This window comes from Argopecten irradians, chromosome 6 (genome assembly GCF_041381155.1).
Source record: "Argopecten irradians isolate NY chromosome 6, Ai_NY, whole genome shotgun sequence".
NCBI classification, from domain to species: domain Eukaryota; kingdom Metazoa; phylum Mollusca; class Bivalvia; order Pectinida; family Pectinidae; genus Argopecten; species Argopecten irradians.
Genome location: NC_091139.1, coordinates 2,201,064 through 2,224,450, shown reverse-complemented (window position 1 = coordinate 2,224,450; position 23,387 = coordinate 2,201,064). Strand labels below are relative to the sequence as shown.

The following is a 23,387-nucleotide window of genomic DNA, read 5'->3' as shown; positions in this document are numbered from 1 at the left end:
AATGTAGGAAGGTTTTAGTTTCGTATTTAATTTGCTGGCTCTGCATGTGGGATTACACTCACTTCCGTAAACATTTGCAAGTTCAAAAGTTTTCACATGCTGGAGAAACTTATTTATAAGGTAATCTGTCAAATGTGACGAATTAATTACACACTTATACATCGTTTCAAGCTCCAGGCTATATTCATTTAGCCATTTAGATTTGGAGATACCTTACTGAAGATTCACGATCGTAACATGAATCCGGTCATGAACACATGTGCTCTCAAAACGGACTTTCAAGGAATTAAAGATGAAAAATTCAAGAGATGTTTTCCTTTTATATTGAATATATGCATTGACCATTGACTTAAAGATCCAAGTATTTAATCATAATTATTTCACGACAACGTGTACAAAATGTTACTGCATAGCTCGGACCTGCCGGTCAGTGATCATAACCCAGGACCTGGCCATGCCTTGTACCTGCGTATAGTGCGCACCCCCAACTTTTCACTTGATAGATTATGAAAAAAAGTGCGCACTATACGCGCAAAAATACGGTATTGCAAAAGAGGTTTGAAAAATGAAACATAATATACACTTAGTATGGATTCAAACAAGAAGGTGTTTAAAGGATTTTTAGCCTATTTGACCCCTGTGACCTTAACTGAAGGTCAAGGTCATTCACTTGAACAAACTTGGTAGCCCTTCATCCCAACATGCTACAGGCCAAATATCAGTACCCTGGGCCTTCTGGGTCTTGAGAAGAAGTTGTTTAAAGATTTAAACCTTTTTGACCTCTGTGACCTTGAATGAAGGTCAATGTCATTCATTTGAACAAACTTGGAAGCCTTTCATCCCAGCATGCTACAGCCAAATATCAGTACCCTGGGCCTTTTTGGTCTTGAGAAGAAGTCGTTTGAATGAAAAGTTTACGCACGGCGGACGGCGCACGACGACCGACGGTGCATGATGACAATAGGCCCTTCGGGTCAGATGACCTAACAAAATGTTTAACAACCATTAAAAGACTGATTAAATAGCAGACGAAACCTCAACACTAAACTAGCACTGTCACTCACCGAGTACACAATACGCCAACCATATAAAGATGAAAGCGGGCCATGTGCCAAAAATATCCATTGTCATGACCTAAGATATTGGGCCTAAGGTGTTAATTAATTGGTAATTGCCATTCATGATCCAATTGTCATGCCTGGTTGGCGTTTTGCATTCGTACCCCGGTTAGTTTACCTGTGTTCTCGGCCAGCCGACTCACCTGTCAAGGCCGCCATTTTTCGGGTGCGTTTGATTGCAAATTCCCAAAAAATGTTGGACTTCGCCACTGAAATTGTGACACGTCCATGGATGCTAACTATTATAAAATGATGCCTCCCAACTGAAATGGACACGTACAGGACGCATCCTGACGCGTCCCGTAAATTTAATTTCTGATTGATGCATCAGTGAATCGTTACACCTCTAATATCTCAGTGTTTTTCCTGCCTTTATATTTGGGGCCGAAATAAGGCCCCATTCCCAATTGTATTTCTTGTTATTTTTTCCCAAATCTATGTCTAAATTTCCCAAATCAGTGAGTTGACGCATAGTTTGTGAGACGAAACTAAAAAATTCCGGAAATCCCAAGTCTGAACGTCGTATTTTAGTATCCATTCTTACACTTGATTCTTAAGAGAAGCATAATTGTCTATTTTTACCTTTTCCAAAATTTCAATAAACACCGTTTCAATTTTTCATTTCCTACTTTTATCGTACAGAATTTCCCAATTTTCACCAGGTGGCAATTTCCCAAAATACCCAGGAAAAACACTGTATCTTTTATAATATTGAAGAATATTACTTCTGTAACATATTATGATTACATTGAATTTTACTCCATCTTAAGATCCAAACGTTGGTTAATGTACCACAAACTCACAAAGTTGATACATTCATACATGTATATGAATACATTAGGGGTGAAACAGTATTTACGCGGTGTATACTTGCGGTAAAAAGTTCCGATTTTTTTCAAAATTGTTTTGGTCATGCTTATTGTTTCAGAGGTTACAGACATTTATATTTTTGTATTTTACAATTGTTTATTGCTGAATATATTAATTTGTGTAGATAGTGTTGAAGCCAGCTTACCAAGCGGTGTCGGGACGTCACAGTACCCGTTTTTTCTTCACAGGTAGAAATCCTTGTTGTGAAAAAGTTATGAATAGATCATTGATTTTATTGTGTAACGTTTCTGTTATACATGAAAAACTTGTTCACAATACTATTAAATATAACGAAATGCGAACCACATTGCCAGACCACGGCCGCTCGTGCATGGAGCCTTCGCTAGTAGATCACCTCAGGACACAGCCCATAGTTGGGAATTTAATAATATAAATACGTAATTACCAACACATATCTCAATAAGTACTTGTAAAAGATATATATTTCGTTCTTTTTCGTGTATATCTTGCTTTAAAGGAATGCTATAAACCACTGTGTTGCACTTATATGCAGATCTACGCAATGTACGTGTACATGTTTACGTAAACGTATGGCTGCCGAGATCTCGAACATTAAAATGGTGAAATCGTTCAGTTTTAATGCTGTAGAGTTTATTTTTTAATGTCAGTCGCTTTTATTCCATGGACTGCTAGTGAAGTCTCAAATTGAAGTGATATTACTTTAAAATAATTTGAATGCATGTTAGATAGACTACATTTAGATTTATGAATACAGATCGTAATACTGTAAATGCCGACCAGGACACATTGCGCACGGCTTCGAAAATCCTAAAATACTAAAAGTTTGTTTAAAAATACGATAAAAAGTAACTATAAACTGACTCATTTGTATGTCATGAGCTAAAATCCAAAATTTCTGACGAACAAATTATCTAGAATACGTAATTTTGTGACTCTAAAAAAGGGCGAAATTCGAGATCTCGGCAGTACTGTACGTAATGGCTGCCGTGCGCTTGGGGTGATCTACGAAAGCAAACTTTAATTTGGTGACAATCACACATCTTAAGGTGTTTTACAAAGTAAGACTAAGAAAACAGTGATCGCTTATTAAAATTTCAGTACTATATTTGCGGAACTTGGAATTTAATTTGTAATTTCAAGCTGATATTTGCAATATTCTGTCAATGTTTACACATAATGGCGACCGTGTTTTTCCTCGTGGCGGCCGAAAATGGAGTATAAACATCGTAAAATTTATGAATACCATATATTTATATCTGTATATTATTGTTACATATTTTTATTTACACCTTTTGAAATTAAGATAAAGTAACAATTCCTGGATGGTCGTACTATTTATTACAATAAAATGTAAACAAAAATCGAAGCGGCTGTGTTCCCACCATGTTAATGTGTACAGATATACAGAGTTGTACCTTTGAGCGCCCGGATGTACCTTTGTGTGACGTCATCGCCATCTTTTCTGAAATCTCCTATTATTTCAAACCTTTACAGTTTTGATAGTTGTGGTTTTATGCCTGATCTTTGAAATGAGGCGTTAGAAAAGGGAGGGGCGCTTATAGAGACATTAACACTTATTGGTTCGAATATGGTTCAAAAAGAATATTATCCGAGTCATAACAATGCGGTATGTACTATTTCTGTCCTGTATTAGTGGATAAGGTGATACTTTGTGTATTTGTTTGGAATTCTATCTAGTCCTTTAGTCAAACATTATTTTTATTTTTTTCAATTCATCAATGTAAACGTTTAAGAATTCAATACACGAGAAAGATTTTGCTCCATTGATGTATGCATTATGTTTTGTTTTTTTCAGATCTGTCACAAGACGAGGCATTAGAGTTACTGCAGAGATGTATAGATGAGGTAAGCGTTCAACTTTAATTTACAGATGGATTCAATGTAATAAGACTTGGTATTGAGGTAACTGTTCAGGTTACTTTTAAGATGTATAGAGGGGTTAGTCTTATAGGAGTTGAACCTATAAGATGAAATGACTATTTCAGTTACTTAGGAGATGTTTGGATATGGTAAGAATCTCACATTAAAGAAATATTTTAGAGATATGTATATAGAGTAAATTTCACATAAAATGAAATACGTCTAGTTTATGATACGTTCCTTTTATATCATGGAGATCAAATCTTGGTAAAATTCTTTCATTGTCTTAAATTCTTTGATATGTCAGTGATGTGTAACGAGAAACAAAAAAAAAAGAGTTGGATGGTTCACAGAGTTTATTGTAGATAAGCATCTTGTGCAATTGAGGACCAACTTCATATACTATTCTATACTACATATTACCAATATGAAGATAATGCTTATGGTCAATGATTGTCAGGTGCAAAGAAGGTGATCTTAAGATAATTAAAGGGCCACTACCTTTCCAAAACAAACATAAAAAAATTCTTAAAAATGTCACACAATTTATTTTAATTAAATTGTCCAGAAGGTGATGATATGTGTAGCTTTTGCGACTTGAAAATCTCGTTTTACATTCTCAATCTATTTTAAAAATTAAAAGCTGTTTTAGAAATTTACTGGGCCTTTCAGAATCAATATTGTATTTAAAAGTCTATGAGAGCATTTATGTATAGCTACAGATTAATAGCAGTATTTCCCTAGTATGGTCTTGATTTTCGTTTACATTTTGTGTTTCTATTCCCAGATAAGGAAGAGATTCATTATAAACCTACCAGCGTTTAAAGTGCGAGTGGTGAACAAAGACGGTGTACAGGAACTGCCTAATTTAACACACAGTGGGAAATAACTCGGGGGGGAAAAGACGCTTACCATATTTTCATGAACTGTTTGACATGGATGACATTGACACAGTCCATAATTGTGCTTAATCATCTTTATCATGTGAATCTTCTTGTACTAAATACAACTTTGTCAATCTCAATTTTGGTTTGTTTTGTATTTGCTAATATCAGCTCTCTATATATAACTCCAATCTGATTAGAATACAGATCCATTTTCTCACAGAGGATCTAGACAACATCCTGTATGGGTCAATTTCAAACACTTTTAATGACATTGTCAAAAGCAGGGCTAGGTCCTGATGTCATTTGCGGTAAAAGATAAGTTCATGGAAATAAACATACAATCATCAGTAGGCCTACACTTCCAACATTTTAATCAATATGTTCCATTTTTAGGATATTCCACATAACTGTAAATATTTTTGGGAATAACATAGAACAATTGGGGTTTTTCATTCTGGTAGCATACATGTACGCACAAAAAATGTGCATTACGTCATGACGGTGTTCAGAACCACGTCACAATACATGTTATACATATCGCTACACCAATGGAAATTATAGGAGAATTATGATCTCATAAATTTCCTTTTTGTTTGGTAAGGTTATATGGTGTCAGTCCCGAGCAAATGGAAATATTAAAGGTTACCAGAATGTGACCCCTAATGAAATGTCTGATCCTTTATGTAACAGAGCATGAATAAGGATCAGTATTTTAATCAGATTTACAATTTATATAAGTATCATATAAAATGGTCAAAACTTCATTTAGCATTCTCGGTCTGTTGATTGCTTGGAGGAAGAGCTAGCAAGTTTGCTTAAATGGATGACCTAAACCTGCATATATTATTAAATATAAGGGGTAAATGTCCTTAAATAATCTTGAATGAGTTCTTATTGGCTACCAAAAACAACCCTAAGGACCTAGTACATCTTCAGTAAGCTGGGATGAAGAGCTACAATGCTTGTTTGAATAAATAACCTTGACCTTCTATTCAAGGTCATATAAGTCAAATGATTACTAAGTTCAACTTTCATTCAAGTTTACATGGGTCATATATATAATCCTTAAAGTTCAGATGTGTAGTGTGACCATTGTGTAATGTGATGTTTAAATGTAACTGGCGATGAAAGTAATTTTGACAGATTGTACCACTTGAAGCTGATCAGTGTAGGAAAACATTTCATCCCTAATATATGTAAGAATTTAGGTTTAGTGCCAATAGAGAGTCGTGTTTCATAATGAAGCAAGAGAATTTCAAAATCATTCATTATGGAAGCAAGTTTGTTTTTATACATTCTTACTTCTAAACAACACCTTATTGGTATACAGATTGTTCTAGTTTCACACCCAATAGACTGGGTAGAACTAGAGAAATTTTTAAATCTGGATAGTTTAAGGGCGTTCTTTCCTAAATTCTAATAAGCAAGTAATTAAATGGATCTTTAGGATCGTATCTCTGACCTGAGTAATTTGCTGTACAGCTTAACATTTTTAACAAGAGGCCCAGAGGGCCTGTATCGCTCACCTGGTTTGTAATGCCAAGTAATGTTCTGAATACAGGTTCATTGTTTCTTTTCTGAAGGAATTTTAATATTAACCTCTAAATCCCCTATTGGGCCCCACCCCTCCTGCGCCCAGGGGGCCAGAGCCAAAATTTATACAAGTTCTGTTTTCCCCAAGGATGGTTGTGGCCAAATTTGGTTACAATCCATGCAGAACTCTAGGACAAGTAGCGATTTATAGAATTTGCCTCTATTTCCCCTATTGGGCCCCCCTCCTCCTGCCCCCGGAGGGTCAGATCCAAAATTTATACAAGTTCTGTTCCCCCTCCCCCAAGGATGTTTGTGGCCAAATTTGGTTACATTCCATTCAGAACTCTATGACTAGTAGCGATTTAAAGGATTTACCTCTATTTCCCCTTTTGGGCCCTGCCCCTCCTGCCCCCGGGGGTCAGAGCCAAAATTTATACAAGTTCTGTTCCCCTTCCCCCAAGGATGTTTGTGGCCAAATTTGGTTACATTCCATTCAAAACTCTATGACTAGTAGCGATTTAAAGGATTTACCTCTATTTACCCTATTGGGCCCCGCCCCTCCTGCCCCCGGGGAGTCAGAGCCAAAATTTATACAAGTTCTGTTCCCCCTCCCCCAAAGATGTTTGTGGCCAAATTTGGTTACAATCCATTCAGAACTCTATGACTAGTAGCGATTTAAAGGATTTACCTCTATTTCCCCTAATGGGCCCCGCCCCTCCTGCCCACGGGGGTCAGAGCCAAAATTTATACAAGTTCTGTTCCCCTTCCCCCAAGGATGTTTGTGGCCAAATTTGGTTACATTCCATTCAAAACTCTATGACTAGTAGCGATTTAAAGGATTTACCTCTATTTACCCTATTGGGCCCTGCCCCTCCTGCCCCCGGGGAGTCAGAGCCAAAATTTATACAAGTTCTGTTCCCCCTCCCCCAAAGATGTTTGTGGCCAAATTTGGTTACAATCCATTCAGAACTCTATGACTAGTAGCGATTTAAAGGATTTACCTCTATTTCCCCTAATGGGCCCCGCCCCTCCTGCCCACGGGGGTCAGAGCCAAAATTTATACAAGTTCTGTTCCCCCTCCCCCAAGGATGTTTGTGGCCAAATTTGGTTACATTCCATGCAGAACTCTATGACTAGTAGCGATTTAAAGGATTTACCTCTATTTCCCCTCTTGGGCCCCGCCCCTCCTGCCCCCCGGGGACCAGAGCCAAAAGTTATACAAGTTCTGTTCCCCTTCCCCCGAGGATGTTTGTGGCCAAATTTGGTTACATTCCATTCAGAACTCTACGACTAGTAGCGATATAAAGGATTTACCTCTATTTCCCCTATTGGGCCCCGCCCCTCCTGCCCCCCGGGGACCAGAGCCAAAAGTTATACAAGTTCTGTTCCCCTTCCCCCGAGGATGTTTGTGGCCAAATTTGGTTACATTCCATTCAGAACTCTACGACTAGTAGCGATTTAAAGGATTTACCTCTATTTCCCCTATTTGGCCCCGCCCCTCCTGCCCCCGGGGGGGTCAGAGCCAAAATTTATACAAGTTCTGTTTCCCTTCCCCCAAGGATGTTTGTGGCCAAATTTGGTTACATTCCATTCAAAACTCTATGACTAGTAGCGATTTAAAGGATTTACCTCTATTTCCCCTATTGGGCCCCGCCCCTCCTGCCCCCGGGGGGTCAGAGCCAAAATTTATACAAGTTCTGTTTCCCTTCCCCCAAGGATGTTTGTGGCCAAATTTGGTTACATTCCATTCAAAACTCTATGACTAGTAGCGATTTAAAGGATTTACCTCTATTTCCCCTATTGGGCCCCGCCCCTCCTGCCCCCGGGGGGTCAGAGCCAAAATTTATACAAGTTCTGTTCCCCCTCCCCCAAGGATGTTTGTGGCCAAATTTGGTTACAATCCATGTAGAACTCTATGACTAGTAGCGATTTAAAGGAAATGTTGACGGACAGACGGACGGACGGACGGACGGACGGACGACGGACGACGGACGACGGACGCTGCGCCATGACATAAGCTCACCGGCCCTTCGGGCCAGGTGAGCTAATAATCTGAACCATCCAAGGATGCTGCTTGTAAAACATAAAAGATCTAAGATAAAATTCCTACATTCTGTAGGTTATGATGTATACGTTATTAATTGCGAGCTTTTAAAAAAGTCTCATTTTTCAACTGAAAACTCGTGATGTGCACAATACAAATTTTACAATAAACCTAACACTCTGGTATTAAAACATTCAATGTCAAGCTAACCAAAACAGACCGAAAAATATATTTACAGAACTTTTTTTACATCAGCAGTGAATAATTTTACACCAGCTATAATATAAATAATCGTATGTCCTGGTATTTCTTGTCAGTAACACACATTCTGCAAATTCTCATCCATTCTCAATGAAAATTAACAACAATGATAATAATGACAGAATTACAGCATTTATTTTAAAAACTTAACATGTATCATTCATCTACACAGAAAAAAATTGTTTCACAACAACACGAATAGTATCGACATTCTTTTCAGTAACAATCTGTGATTTTACCAGATTTACATTGTAAAAAGTATGGCATTACATTTTTTTCTCCAAATGGGTATGTAAACATCCAGTGTGTAGATCTTTAACATCAGATCTGTTGCCACAGTAACATTGTTGCTTTCGTCACGGTCACATTATTGCTTTGCTCACATTTGAATATCCTACACCAACACAAGTTAAAGTCAGTTTTTCTCCACCAGTTTGTAGTTCCTCTTCATCATCTTTCTTTACTTCTGCCTCAACTTTGAACATTATGTGTAGAAAGTCCCGTATATGACGGAGAAACTGTATCCTGCAACAAGGGCAAAAATATTTTGACACCAAATCTTTAAAACAACACTTACTAGTAACATTATAAAGTGACGATTAACCTCGTCCTCCCATTCCGTCTTTGCATATTATAGAGTTAGCTTCCTTGTGGGTAGGTATCCATTGTGACATTGTCATTTAAAATGACTTTTTGTGCTCATGAACACATGACCTCACCATCAATACCTTCCCGCAAGGACAGATAACCCAGCAGTATGTAAATACAGAATACTCTCAGCTACTAATATGGATCAAAGAATGCTACAGAAAGTTTCAAGTACTTTTGTACTGAAGTCTATGTTAATGTGTATTTTTCATTTAAGCATTGAACTGCTTCCAGCTTGCAGGTATGGGAGAATGAATGCCAAAAGCATGGTCAACGGCAAACATGTTGAATTTACTGCTGTCCAGTTAACTTTCATCATCCTATAAATGCCAATTAGAAGCCCTTTAATGCTTGTAGTTATATTTCTTAATGATTTCTTAAAAGCATTTCAAGAGATTTGTTCCTATAACGAATACACCTCAAACTAACTTCAAGGACAGAACAGCTATTTTAGTCATCCGATTCTTCTATGATCACTGGCATGACAATTAATACAGACATGTAGTTTTCAGTGAAGATACACACAAAGATACATACTGAGAGATAGAACTATACCTACGTATACTGAGAGAGTGTATTATACTTACGTATACTGACATACTAGCATGCTATACTTGAGTATATATAAAGAGAAAGGACTATACCTACGTATACTGAGAGAGTGTATTATACTTACGTATACTGAGATACTAGCATGCTTTACTTGAGTATATATAAAGAGAAAGGACTATACCTACGTATACTGAGAGAGTGTATTATACTTACGTATACTGAGATACTAGCATGCTATACTTGAGTATATATAAAGAGAAAGGACTATACCTACGTATACTGAGAGAGTGTATTATACTTACATATACTGAGATAGCATGCTATACTTGAGTATATATAAAGAGAAAGGACTATACCTACGTATACTGAGAGAGTGTATTATACTTACATATACTGAGATAGCATGCTATACTTGAGTATATAAAAAGAGAAAGGACTATACCTATGTATATTGAGAGAGTGTATTATACTTACATATACTGAGATAGCATGCTATACTTGAGTATATAAAAAGAGAAAGGACTATACCTATGTATATTGAGAGAGTGTATTATACTTACATATACTGAGATAGCATGCTATACTTGAGTATATAAAAAGAGAAAGGACTATACCTATGTATATTGAGAGAGTGTATTATACTTACATATACTGAGATAGCATGCTATGCTTGAGTATATATAGAGTACTATACTTACATAGTGTATTATACTGTATACGTATACTGAGAGAGCGTGCTGTACTTGCATTTATAAAGAAAGAGACTACTATACCTACATGTATTGAGCAATGTATTATACTTACATGTACTGAGAGATTACTATATACTGACGTATACTGAGAGATTACTATATACTTACATATACTGAGAGATTACTATATACTTACATATACTGAGAGATTACTATATACTGACGTATACTGAGAGATTTCTATATACTTACATTTACTGAGAGATTACTATATACTTACGTATACTGAGAGATTACTATATACTTACGTATACTGAGAGATTACTATATACTTACATATACTGAGAGATTTCTATATACTTAAATATACTGAGAGATTACTATATACTTACGTATACTGAGAGAGCGTGCCCATTTGAACTTTGGAGACGTCCTGTTGACCCAGAACCATAAATAAAGCAGTCAGACTTTGATTGGTGGAGTCCACACATCCTCCCTACATCCGAGAAAATAGGTTACTTAAATTAAAAGGGTTCAATGTTGTTATCATTGCATACAATCACAGGTTGTTACTTATTTCGAGTTCAATAATAAGATTGATAATTATAATAAGATTGATAATTAATGTGTTACAATTGCATACAATCACAGGTTGTTACTTATTTCGGGTTCAATAATAAGATTGATAATTAATGTGACCCTCTTTCTAAAAAAAGACTAAAAAAATTGAAAACAGATTTATTAAGTCCTTGTAATAGTTCATGTAAAGGATAGGAGTCTAACAAGCTTTTCATGAGGAAGGTGACAGTGACCTACTTTTAACAAACAATTCAGAATGACAAGCTGTGGTATGAGTTATGTTTCACCTAAACCAATCCGTGACTAGAGTCAGAAGTTTAAGCCAATGGCCAGTGTACTACAAGATGAAATCAACACTTATCTATAGTTCAAAGGTCAGAATGACAGTATAGCCTATGGGCCCCTGTCTAATCTGGAACACTTTTATTTAGGATTCATTGTACATCACGTCATTTCCTTCATGATTATGGGTAAGTAATGAAACCTTGTATGATCAGGAAACCTGTCTATACCGGCCAAATATTCAAGTCCTTAAGACATCCGGCTTAGACAAGTGATACTGTGTATGACAGTTAGTTATTTCTCTTACCCTGTAAATCTCTTCTAGTAAAAGCTTTGCTGTTTCTTTGCCAAGGTCTTCAGGTATTGTAGGCCCCTTGGATGAGCCCTTAGGATTGGATGCTGCTTCTGCACATAGAAACGACCCCTGGAGGGTTTCTGCTACAAGGGTCAAACCAAACCCTGGTGACCTTGAAAGGACAAAGCAATCTTATTATTCAGTTAAGTATTTCAGCTACACCAGTAGTAAAACCCCAGTGATGGAACAATGTAAAGCAAATTATTAAAATAAATAATTCTAAAGCATCAAAATATTCCAATAAATCAGTGACATATCTCAAACTGGATTTATATTGATGCTTAAGAGATAGCAGCTTAACAAACAAAATGAAAAAGAGGTATAATTGAGAATTTCTTTACTTTATGGAAATTAAAAGAAAAGTGCTGATTAGAAATGGTTATGTTTGAAACTGCTAAATAGGTCAATTAGCCTAAAATTGACTGAAGTTGCTTTCAACAAATACTTCATCTTCAATAATGACAACCAATTTCCTTGTAAAATTCTTGTTCTTTGCTTTCATTTTTTCAGATGTGATATTACCAGAAAGATACAAATTTCTGAACACAACATTTTATTATTAATTACATGATACATTCTTTGACAGAAACTATCCTATAGTTGATGTAGTTTGTTTAATTTGATATTACAAACTTTAAGAATAACACTATAAAACCACTTACTTTCCTGACTGGCTGCCTTTGAAGTGGTCAGTGTATATGTAAATGTCGGGGAGGAATTGATTTAGAATGCTGCGAGTCGCGTCTACAATTCTGTTTGTGGTGACTGGAGATACTCGGACAGCCCAACTTGTAGTGGTTAAGGATCAAATTACCATTTCAAACTACAGGGAAATAAAGTCCATAAAGACCACTCAAAGAACCAGAAAAATGTCCGTATAGTCAGTCCACTACGATGCTCTAGGTTATGCTCCAATACAAGATTTAATAATACCCTGTTTGGGGTCACCTCCGCATGACCTCTGGCCTAGAATCTGAACATCTGGGGACAAACTGTTAGCCGCGAGAATCAACCACACTGAAGATTTCATGGGTGAAATGCTGATTGGTTTACCACAGGTGTCATGCTGAGGTGACCCCTAACGGGGAGTTGTTAGATCTTGTATTTAAGGGTAACATGAAGCATAGTGGTGGAGTGGAATTATAAGTTAAAATTCATCCGTCTTCTAAAGTAACAAAGAAGCTTGTATTTATGTACCCTTAGCTACTACGGAATAGTATTACGTAACTAACAGAATCCCATATTTACGGCTTTGTAATATTAAATTCTTTATTGAACTCATTGCACAATGTGATATTCCAAGTTTTATCAAAATATTAGAATTTTTATCAATGCATCCATGTAAGATCCTGTATTCCCATCATTATGGCAATTTTTTTTAAAGACTTAACTTGTTGCATTAAATGTATGCCTTTTTGTTTAACTGTTTCTTATCTCAAGGATACGCCACACCTCTAATCCTCTTAATTTTGCCAGGATCTGTAAATTGTAGTGGCCGTAGTTTTTGTCGACACGGACAGCTGAATATGACCTCCCCACCACCATCTGGTGCTGCCCCTCGTCGTGTGATCTAAACAAAACACAGATCATCATTTATTATACAAGATTCTCTATACAGAACTAAAAATGTTTTATTCATAAAACTGCAATAAAACTTATTATTCAGGTTCTATGCATTTCCTCTTCAACCAAATACCTAACAAAGACTACTTACTACTAACTTAATTACTTTTCATCAAGAAAATATCACTATTACATATACTTGATTTTTATCATGAAATAAGTGAAATATGAATAAGATTCTTAATGACTGTATATGCATACATAAATAGAAGCAAAACCAAAAATTTGGAAAAGCAGAACACATCTAACTAATTAAACAAAATAAAGGGCAGATACTGTATAGCGGATTATTTTTGAGGTAATGATATTTTCGTGTTTTTTGTTTGTTTTTTTTTTTTGCAGTTGAAAATATTGTTAATAATTTAATAGGTGAAGTTATTAAGTCCTGTAACTCTTGCAAATACTAATGAATTTTGACCAGTATCAAACCACTCATTAAAGGGACAATTCGCTCAGGCTAATTCTTTTACATAACCAAGAAGCAAAATATGGCATAAATGTATTGTTCTACATTTCTTATGAAACATATAACATAAAATATTGACAAATTCCACGTCATTGTTTAGTATTTCAATTAATATCGTTGAAATATCAAATCATTGATCAATACGATTAAGTAGGTACAATATGGCCGCTGTACCCATGCATGAGCCAAAGTCACGCACGTTAAGCAAATAAACTACATAACCACTGAGAAGGTGATGAAATGGTTTTTAGGCAAGACAATTCACCTAATAAGGTAAACACACTACTGTCAGAGCGATTTGAGCAGTTCTAGACAAAAGTTGCATTACTCTACGAGCAAGGGACAGGGTTCGGCATACAAGAAGTTCGACCACAATGTGTAATGGCGGACAGCGAGCGAGTTTGAACATCTACACACATGTCACAACCATGGGCTTTTCAGGCATATCACAGTAAAACCGAATAATCTAATTTCCATTAGAACTGTTTTTTTCCGAAATATCTACACATTTTAATGTTCTCTTAGACTGAATTGTCCCTTTAATCAAGTGTTGTATTTAGAAGAAATAAAATACTAAAATTGCATTGTGTTTGTTTTCTTTTATTGGCCGTTGTAACCTGAAACTGTCTGTGAAATATCTTGTAGATGTCCAAAACATCGACGGTCCGCCTTACTCCATGCACATGTCAATGTCTTGAGATATTACACGATTAGTTATCAGAAATATTTGGAAAAAAAAAATTTAAAATTGTGACAACAAGTAATTGGTGTGTTTCAGATAATTAACAAACTTTAACGAGCGATTGAATATAATTAACAAACTTTAACGAGCAATCGAGTAGCAGAAATATGATTATGTATATAACAGTACGGCTAAAAATGTCACTAACCTTGTAGCTTGTTAGTTCTGCAGTAATAAAATTGCAAATCACTTAATGAATCTCCTATATGTCAGTTTAGGCATCTTATAAATCCCACGTGTGTATTGACTTTTGTGTCAGTCACTGAAATAAGTTTTATTTTCAGAGGAAATTCCACTGATATGACTGGTACAGACACCAGAAAGCTGCTAGCCAGGTATGGTAGCAGGTAAATACGGATACATATTTCCAAATTACCTTAAGTTCCAATCCTTCATCTGTTCCAAGGAATCTTTTCAATACTGGGATAGTAGATAACTTGATCAAATCCACCTATATGTCAAAATTAAATGAAATTCTCAATAAATTTGAATTATTATGCTTTTCTACTTATCTATCAGACCCTATTGCAGTAATATAATTGATTGCATTCTTACCGTAATTCCTCATTGTAAAGTATATTCTTGGCATTATTCTGAAGGTTAGTACAATATACAGCACAATTTAACGTTTAATCAGAATTTTCCTTGTAATATCCTGTGAGCACTAAACCACAGATAATTATACAAAGCATTTTTACACATTTTTACGTTTTAATATATCAATAAGGAATCAATAATTAATACACTTTTAATTACCGAGGGATCAATCTGATCATTTGTGACTCCTCTGAGAACAACTTTGATTGGTTTCTTGGTGAAGGGAGCCAGGCATATGAGACCCTCTAGGTAGTAGCCAATACTACGCTGTGTGTTACATTCATGGTCCAATTTTCCACCAATCAGAAGTCCTGGTTGGTACAGCAGACTAGTTCCTATAAATAATTAAATCTTGTGTGTCATATATATTTTATTGGATTGACCAAACATTTTCTAATTCTAAAGTTGAGCAATAGAATACTTCATAAATAAATTATTTTAGTCCAATTTATATGTCACATGACCTTATAAATTACATGAATAATCAGTATTAATAACAATGCTGTCTATATATGAACCTTTATCAGTTCAAATTCAAGAAATAAATAATCACAATTAATTTTTAGAGAATTAGGCCAAATAAAAGAATATTCTTGTTTTTGGTATTTTTTTTTTTAAACATTTTTTTCTTTCCATCTCACTTTCTTGCAGTGTAAAACTAAAATAGACTTATGCAACCTTATATAAACCATGGGTTTGATTCCCAGGTTACAAGTGGTTTCTAAAATTTCCAGAATTTGCATTTGCACCCGCATATTCCTGATTTTGTGCAAAACCTAAAAAAAGGTTGTTATTTGTTTGCTTGAGGGCAAAACTGATAAAAAGTTTTTGAGTAGGCATGGATTTTATAGGTTGGTTGGGTTACCGGAAACATAAATATTTTTTTGTATAGTTTACCTGTTTCACTAATGACAATCTTTGAACCATTGGTCAATTTATCCAATAACCTTATGAAACTTGCTTCAAAATCTGAGGAAAAAACAGAATAGTATTATGAAATATAATTCAGATAATATCATATTACAGTGGACCCACGATAATCTGGACGCCGATAGTCCAAACTCACTCCGGACGGAAATGTCAGGGAACAGATTTCCGTAACATTATTTATGCTCACTAGTCTGGAAATTCGGATTCCGAATCTGGAACTCCAGTTTGGGAACGGAATGCAATTTTCGTTAATTAACTCCCATAATAATCCAGACAATTTGTTGTCACCATGTGCCGAGAAAATCCAAGGCCAGCTACAGACATGTGTAAAATACACACTACCACATGACACAGTGTGTGTTGTCATAACGATGGCTGCAAGGTCATAGCCACGGGCCTTTACCTGAACAACTTTCAAAGTGTTGTTATTTTTCGTGTAGATCTGAAATCCAAGATGGCCGTCACAGCCGCCATCTTGAAAACAAATTTTGAACTTCTTCTCAAGTTGGGCGGGGGATAACAACAACATATGTACCTGCAACAGTTGTATCCTTTTGAATTTTTGGGTTGCAGTTCCCCACAATCCCTATTGAGATTCCTCCTCGAGACTCCTTTATATAGAGCGCAGGGAAGGGGCCGAAGGCCCGTTCGCTAAGCGAACTCTTTTGATAGAGGTGTCTTGGTAATGTTATTCTTTGTAATTCATCCATATATGTAGAGTTGAAAACATTCTCGTAAACCAGAAACAGGAAGTCAACACAAGAAGCATCGCGCAAGACAGTATCCAAAGTCACACTCTGGCGTGATTACAAGTAACGCTTGGAAAAATTCAAAATGAAAACATTTGTGAAAGATAAACCTTTCAATTTATTCTTACCTGAATCTAACAATTACATTTCGTCCTGAATCTTAACTCAAAAGCCGTTTTACGTGAGCAGTTGCTTCGAAATTTTCCGCCTGGCAACGGAGAATGACGTTGAGATATAATTTGTAGCAGCAGTCACGTAATTTTGCAGAGAGTGAAAGTAGAAGTATCCTGTGTTCATTATTGTTTTTCTTGTTATAAACTCAATGCCAGTAATTCAGCAAAGATATGGTTCTAATAATTAATAATTCTATAAATGGTTTCTAGCAGTACAGTTATTCAACACACCCAATAAGCTATAAAAACAAAACACATGTCAATATCGATAAGACTGATGGGTCAGGGGAGATTACTATTTCGTTGTTGGATATCCTTTATTTACCTGACATATTTCTATTTAGTTATACATTAAAAAAACCAAAAGAATGGATTAGCTACATATACTGTGCTCTCAGATAAGCTTTGCCTAAAATTATGTTTAATATGTTATTCCTTAAGAGTCTCGAGGAGTAATTCCAACAGGCAGATAGGGATTAGTTCACCACCTCCAAAATCAAGTGTACAAGATTAGAACTACAAATGTATTCACCCTCCTTCCAATTGCGAGGATCATGTGTATATGAAGATTGAACAGTGTTTTGATTGCGTTAAAGGTGGTATGAACGCAATGGGATACAGACATATTCAATGTAGCGCGTTAGCGCTACATGTAGAATATGTCTGTATCCCATTGCGTTCATACCACCTTTAACGCAATCAAAACACTTTTCAATCTATATATTTACATAAATAAATCTACTTTTACGTAAAATTTAAAACGATATGGTTGCTAAGTTGGGTAACTACGGTAGTCAGGATGACCGAAGATATAGTTCCGATTGTTGAATGTAATAGCTGCAGTTTGGTTTGAAATATAACAATGACACTTTTCAATTATTTTCAACATAAATTTTTTTTTCAATTTGATAATATATCAATAATGTCCATTTCGAATAAAAATTGAGATAACCAAGGCGGAACGACTACCGGTATGTATCGTTGTCAGGGTAGTGATGCGGTCCGAATTAAGTGAAGCGAGCCGCCATATTTGATTTTCAACCGAAGAAAGTGACTGTGATATACATGTAGCCTATTGATGGTATGACCGTTGAGCTGCTGAATGTTTGTCATGTATCTAAGAACGCGATTTAGACTAAATCTTCATAGTCATGACTTTTATCTTATTGTACGGAGGATAGACAAGTGTTTGCGTGTGTGTAGGCCTATTTTGAATGCCAAGACGCCCCATTTAAGCTGATGATACTGTTTCAGATAGGCTACCTGTAATGTTTTGGGGTTTTTTCCTGGAAACCTGTGTATGATCTGTTTACCTATTGTTCGCTTAGACGCTTCCAGAATTGTTCATCGACAATCAGATGTTCTGTATATTTAGGTGAGATGAGTGACCGTACACACATGTACATCCGACATAACTATGGGATTCCCCGAACATTCCTGAGGAAAGCCCACCTGTTGTAGCCCCGACCAGCGATTCATTTTGTAGTTTATTACCGTTACAATGCTTGAACACATGTTTTGTTTTGATGTCAAATACATATTTAATTGGATCTAATAAAAACTCTTTATTGTTATTTTAAAATCCGTCAACTAATGACGCAAAATCTTATTGAAGCGTGAACTAGAAGTAGTCCGAACCTGCACTGCGTTTGTATTCATACGTCATTGCGTTTACGCTAATTTGAACGCAACTCCCCTTCCGTTGACTATAAAGGGACATATGTAAAAATACAAATGTAAATATTTTCCATAACACTTTCCTCGATTTTAAATGCCTGAATGGAAACATAGCCAATTGATCCCATGATTTGGAAACCAACTGCAGCTAACTGATACTGATACATGATGTGAGCTAATCGGTATTTCAGTGCCAACGACTATATTGAGTTCTCAAAATATACCTTTTAACCCTGGGTCATCTTCTTTAGATCGTATCTTTTTCACCTTGACCGTTTTACCACTTAATGTTGCTAAGATCAGTCGCTGTCTAAGATAGTTGCACCCATCGTATGTTAACGTGTTTGTTGCCATTTTCTCTATGAACACATGCTGTGCGGTGTCACATGCACGCTTAAGTAAGGTAACATGGAAAAACGTTTACTACAAGCGTTCTTGCTTCCTTACACTATTTTTATTGATAAAATTTAGTTTCGAATTTCCAAATCATGTTACAATTTGTTACATATTTAGTCCTTCGAAAAATAAAATTTAGAATAATAAAAACATAATTTTATCATATCGAATTAAATAATAATTAACATTTAAATTCGAAACTGTGGCAACCATCTTTCAAGTGTGGACCCGGCTAATTTCAAAATTTCTTCCAACAAATTATCCTATCTGAGATATTTAAAGGCTGACTCCCTCTCCGAAACGAGAATGTGAAACGAGATTGATATTTTTGTAGTCGTCAAAGTTATTATCTATACAGTCAAAATTGCCTTAGCGACCTTCTGAATTCAGCGACCTTCTATCTTAAACGACCTAAATTATTCTTCCCAGCGAAAATTACTATATAATCTATCTGTATTAAACGACCGTCTGTCTTATGCGACAAGCGACCATACTTTTAGGATCCAACGACACTCGATGTTCTGTATTTAACGACCCAAATCACACATGCATTTGTCTTCTATTCATATATAAAGCCAAGCCAGTTAACTATCCTGTAGGGCTTCCAACCCAGCCCAATTAAGGCAAGACAAAAGAGCTATCCATATGGCTTGGTTATATACACAAGGTGTTCACTTTGACATAAATTAGCACTTATTCATGCATGAAGTCTCTCGGCTTCGGTACCGATGGCCGAAGCCGTCTGCATGTCTGAGCTGGATATTGCAAAGAAACTGTGCTATTTATTCACGATGTTTGTGATAAAAATCAAGAATAATCACTTCCAAAACCAACTAAAATAATGATGAACAATGATTTACTCACATAAGAACGACATGAATGTAGAAATATGGTACTGAAAACGTATCAGTGTAGCTAAGCATGATGGCAGCCATTTTGGGAGATAGTAATAAAGGAGTCGGAAATAGCTGATTTCCGGATTTTTTTTAAATTATTTTTTTTTTTCACACTATTTTTTCCCATTTTTTTTATCTATAAAATAAATGAATAACTAAAATATAAATAGATAATTGAAAAATAAAAGTGCCTAAAATTAAATACATAATTAAAAGATGTATTAGATTATGTGATATATCATATATTTAATAATTTCCTATTATTTTGACTGTTTTTAGTACAACAAAACTGTCAAAACATGTCCCACAATATACATTGATACATGTATTTAATTGTTTCGAAAGGGGTGATTCAATTAAGAGACCAACTGTCATATGTGACCTATTTTTCAGTCTCCTTTGGAAGGTCTCTTAAAACAATTTTGACTGTATATTATTGTTTATACTTCAGTTATCATCACCCTTTACAATGTAAACAATTTTAAATTAACCCTTTGAGTGCCACAGGAATCCTCTTAGAGAGTGCCAAGCCTTGTTTCTATCAAAATGTGATTTGAAAAAAATATGACGTAGAACAATTGAACAATAGAACCAGCGATGACGTCACGTCATTATCACGGCAAGCCTGGAATTCCTCTCGTCACAAAATGGATATTGTTGTGCACAACTGATAAAAGTACATGTTTGTGTACAGTTCCTAGCCAAGTGAATTTTTACCAAATTTGACATACTAATGGGAAATTTTCTACTCTTTCAGCTCATGATATTTGCATAGTTTCTCGTCACTGATTCTTTTGAGAAAAAACATATTTTATAAACAAAAAACATATTCATCGGCATGTTTAGCATAACAAGGAAAGGAAGGTGTCAGCTTTGAGTTGTGCACAAAACTAATGATATCTTAAAAAAATAAACATTGGAGAACTATGCAAATATAATGAGCTGAACATATAGATGAATTTGGAAAAAATCCACTAATAAAGAAATAAGAAAAATTCAAAGATAAAATGAAAATAAAACAAACATATAGGAAAATTTAACAATGCGGAAAGACTTTTGACCCGAAACTGTTGATGTATCGTTTAAGGTCATGTGCTATATGTCTATTTTCAGATATTTTAACAGAAGTTTTTAAATAGAATTATATGAATCGTTGAAATAAAAAAACAATGTATCGTCTCAAATCACATTTTATTCCAAACAGAAAACCAAACAACATTTATTCTTCGTGACGTCATCTGTACATGTATACATGTGTCTTACATGTAATCTACGGAAATTCCTTGAACGTACCGTATTCGCACATTTGTATCACTCTAAAATGTATAAAAAAAACTAAGAATGATATAGGAAAAACAGACGGTCAGCCACCGAAATACATTGTATTTCCTTTCGGTAAATAAATGATAGCGGTGGATGGGGGAACGAGCGAATGGTACAGCGATACGGTATAAGCACAGGGGTTTGGCTCTATAGATATTTCTCTCTCTCTCTCTCTCTCTCTCTCTCTCTCTCTCTCTCTCTCTCTCTTCTATCTATATATATTATACAAGGTAATACTGTGTCACAGTATTACATATATATATGTAATAGAGAGAAACATGTCTATAGTATAGAGCCTAGCGCCTGTGGTATATATAACCGCAACATAGCAAGCCAAGTACCCAAAACAGTGGCACTCTAGGGGTTAAAGTTGATTTGTTAGTTACAGTGGAACTGGGTTGTAACTTAGGACAAATCAGAAAACAACATGGCTGACAGGCACCAATGCACATGCATTTGGAATTTTAAGTATTTTACTGCTACGAATAGAATTCTTATGCCTAATTTCGGCTGAAACGTCTTTTCACATGGTCAATTTTGCAATATAGATCTACCTGATTTTATTTATTCATTGATTCTAAACAAGTTGCCAAACATCCAATTAATATTGGTTTTTTTTAGAAAACCGTGTCCTATGAGCAAGCATTTTCACGCTATTTGTAAAAAAAAGAAAGTTTCATGGAGTTTTAACGGTTCAAAAATAATGATATTTTGAAAATGAAACATCGGAAGACTCAGCAAATAGTATGAACTGAGAGAGCAGACAATTTCGTATTGTTATACTAAATTTGGTAAAAATCCGTCGATAAAAAAAGCCATTGTTCTTAGGTGAAAAAAGTCGAAACCTTGGAGCAAACAATCACGTCGCCATTTTCCCGTCGAGCCGATCTGGAGCGCGAAAATGACGTTGCAGAATAGTTAGATGACGTCATCGCTATTGTTAAACTGTCGAATTTCAGAGAGCCTAAAAAAAGGCCCTTTGGCACTCAACGGTAGTATCATAGAGCCTATATATAGGCTCTGTGGCACTCTAGGGGTTAAAGTTGATTTGTTAGTTACAGTGGAACTTGGTTGATACGAACTCGGATAATTCGACAACCCGGCTTAATACGAAGTACTTTGCCAGTCCCGCCCGAATTCCCTCTTTTATAATCTTTGTTTAAAGAACTCGGATAATTCAAATTCGGAAAACTCGAAGAACTCGGATAATACGAAGTACATTTTGGGTCCGAATTACAAAAATCAGACATAAAATGTTCTTATAACTCGAAATGAGATGTTTTGGACAACAAGTTCGCCGAAAATGCCCATAAATCTGCTGTAGAACAGCATTTCAAAATATATATCTCGGTTTTATTGTTATAATTTTGTAACTACAATCGGCAATTTTGACATCTCTCTTGTTCACATCATTTTACATCATGGAACCGGTCTATATATACCAAGAAAAGAGATCGTCATTAGACATGATAACTCGCTTAATTCGAATACTCTGATAACTCGAAGTTTTATCTCGGTCCCTTCGAGTTCGTATTAACCGAGTTCCACTGTACTTGTTTTTTGTGATGTCGATATTTAATGACGTGCGTTTGATATGTCGGTAATTTTCAACATTTAAGTGAACGAGAGCTATTTGTCTAAGCATACATTTGTATTTAACATAAAACATGTTGTGTGTCTGTGACAATCAATGTTCTCATATGTTTATAATATTGATATATTGCGTTAATACCTGTACATTTAATGTTGATTCGCGATCGCCTTCTTATTCTTAAGCATAAATCTTTTAAAATTAAAGTATACAACGTAAACTTTATACACTAAATTATCACCTTTTGTCCGTCGTTCTTCAGCCATCCGTAAACATTCTTTTTACCGCTACACATGTAATCCTCGGAGAGTATTTGAAGTGATCTCTTTTCATTTCTATGTCCCGCTTCCTACGTACACGCATATTGTAACTTGGGACAAATCAGAAAACAACACATGCATTTGGAATTTTAAGTATTTTACTACTATGTTTATAGACTTCATATGCTCAATTTCGACTCAAACGACTTTTCACATGGTCAATTTTGCAATATACCTGATTTTATTTATTAATGGATTCTAAACAAGTTAAAATTGCCTA

General features: G+C 35.5%; 1 protein-coding gene and 1 long non-coding RNA gene across 3 annotated transcripts; one reads left to right on the top strand and one right to left on the bottom strand.

The window, feature by feature from the left end:
- Positions 1-3,784: 3,784 nt before the first annotated feature.
- Positions 3,785-4,875, top strand: LOC138324702 (uncharacterized). The gene is made up of 2 exons (XR_011208669.1): positions 3,785-3,836; positions 4,639-4,875. It is a non-coding gene; the product is annotated as an uncharacterized lncRNA (long non-coding RNA).
- Positions 4,876-8,689: 3,814 nt separating this feature from the next.
- Positions 8,690-20,364, bottom strand: LOC138324700 (RNA 3'-terminal phosphate cyclase-like protein). Of its 2 annotated transcripts, none has more exons than XM_069269750.1 (9): positions 19,902-20,364; positions 16,010-16,081; positions 15,272-15,447; positions 14,892-14,966; positions 13,130-13,254; positions 12,347-12,472; positions 11,637-11,796; positions 10,861-10,964; positions 8,690-9,101 (listed from the first exon to the last, which is right to left on the bottom strand). In XM_069269750.1, the coding sequence occupies exons 1-9, from the start codon at positions 19,912-19,914 to the stop codon at positions 8,939-8,941; spliced, it is 1,014 nt and encodes a 337-aa protein (XP_069125851.1). In that variant the 5' UTR covers positions 19,915-20,364; the 3' UTR covers positions 8,690-8,938. The 2 variants fall into 2 exon arrangements, with proteins under 2 accessions (XP_069125851.1, XP_069125850.1); XM_069269749.1 differs by lacking the exon at positions 19,902-20,364 and adding an exon at positions 18,866-19,024.
- Between the last annotated feature and the right edge of the window lie 3,023 nt (positions 20,365-23,387).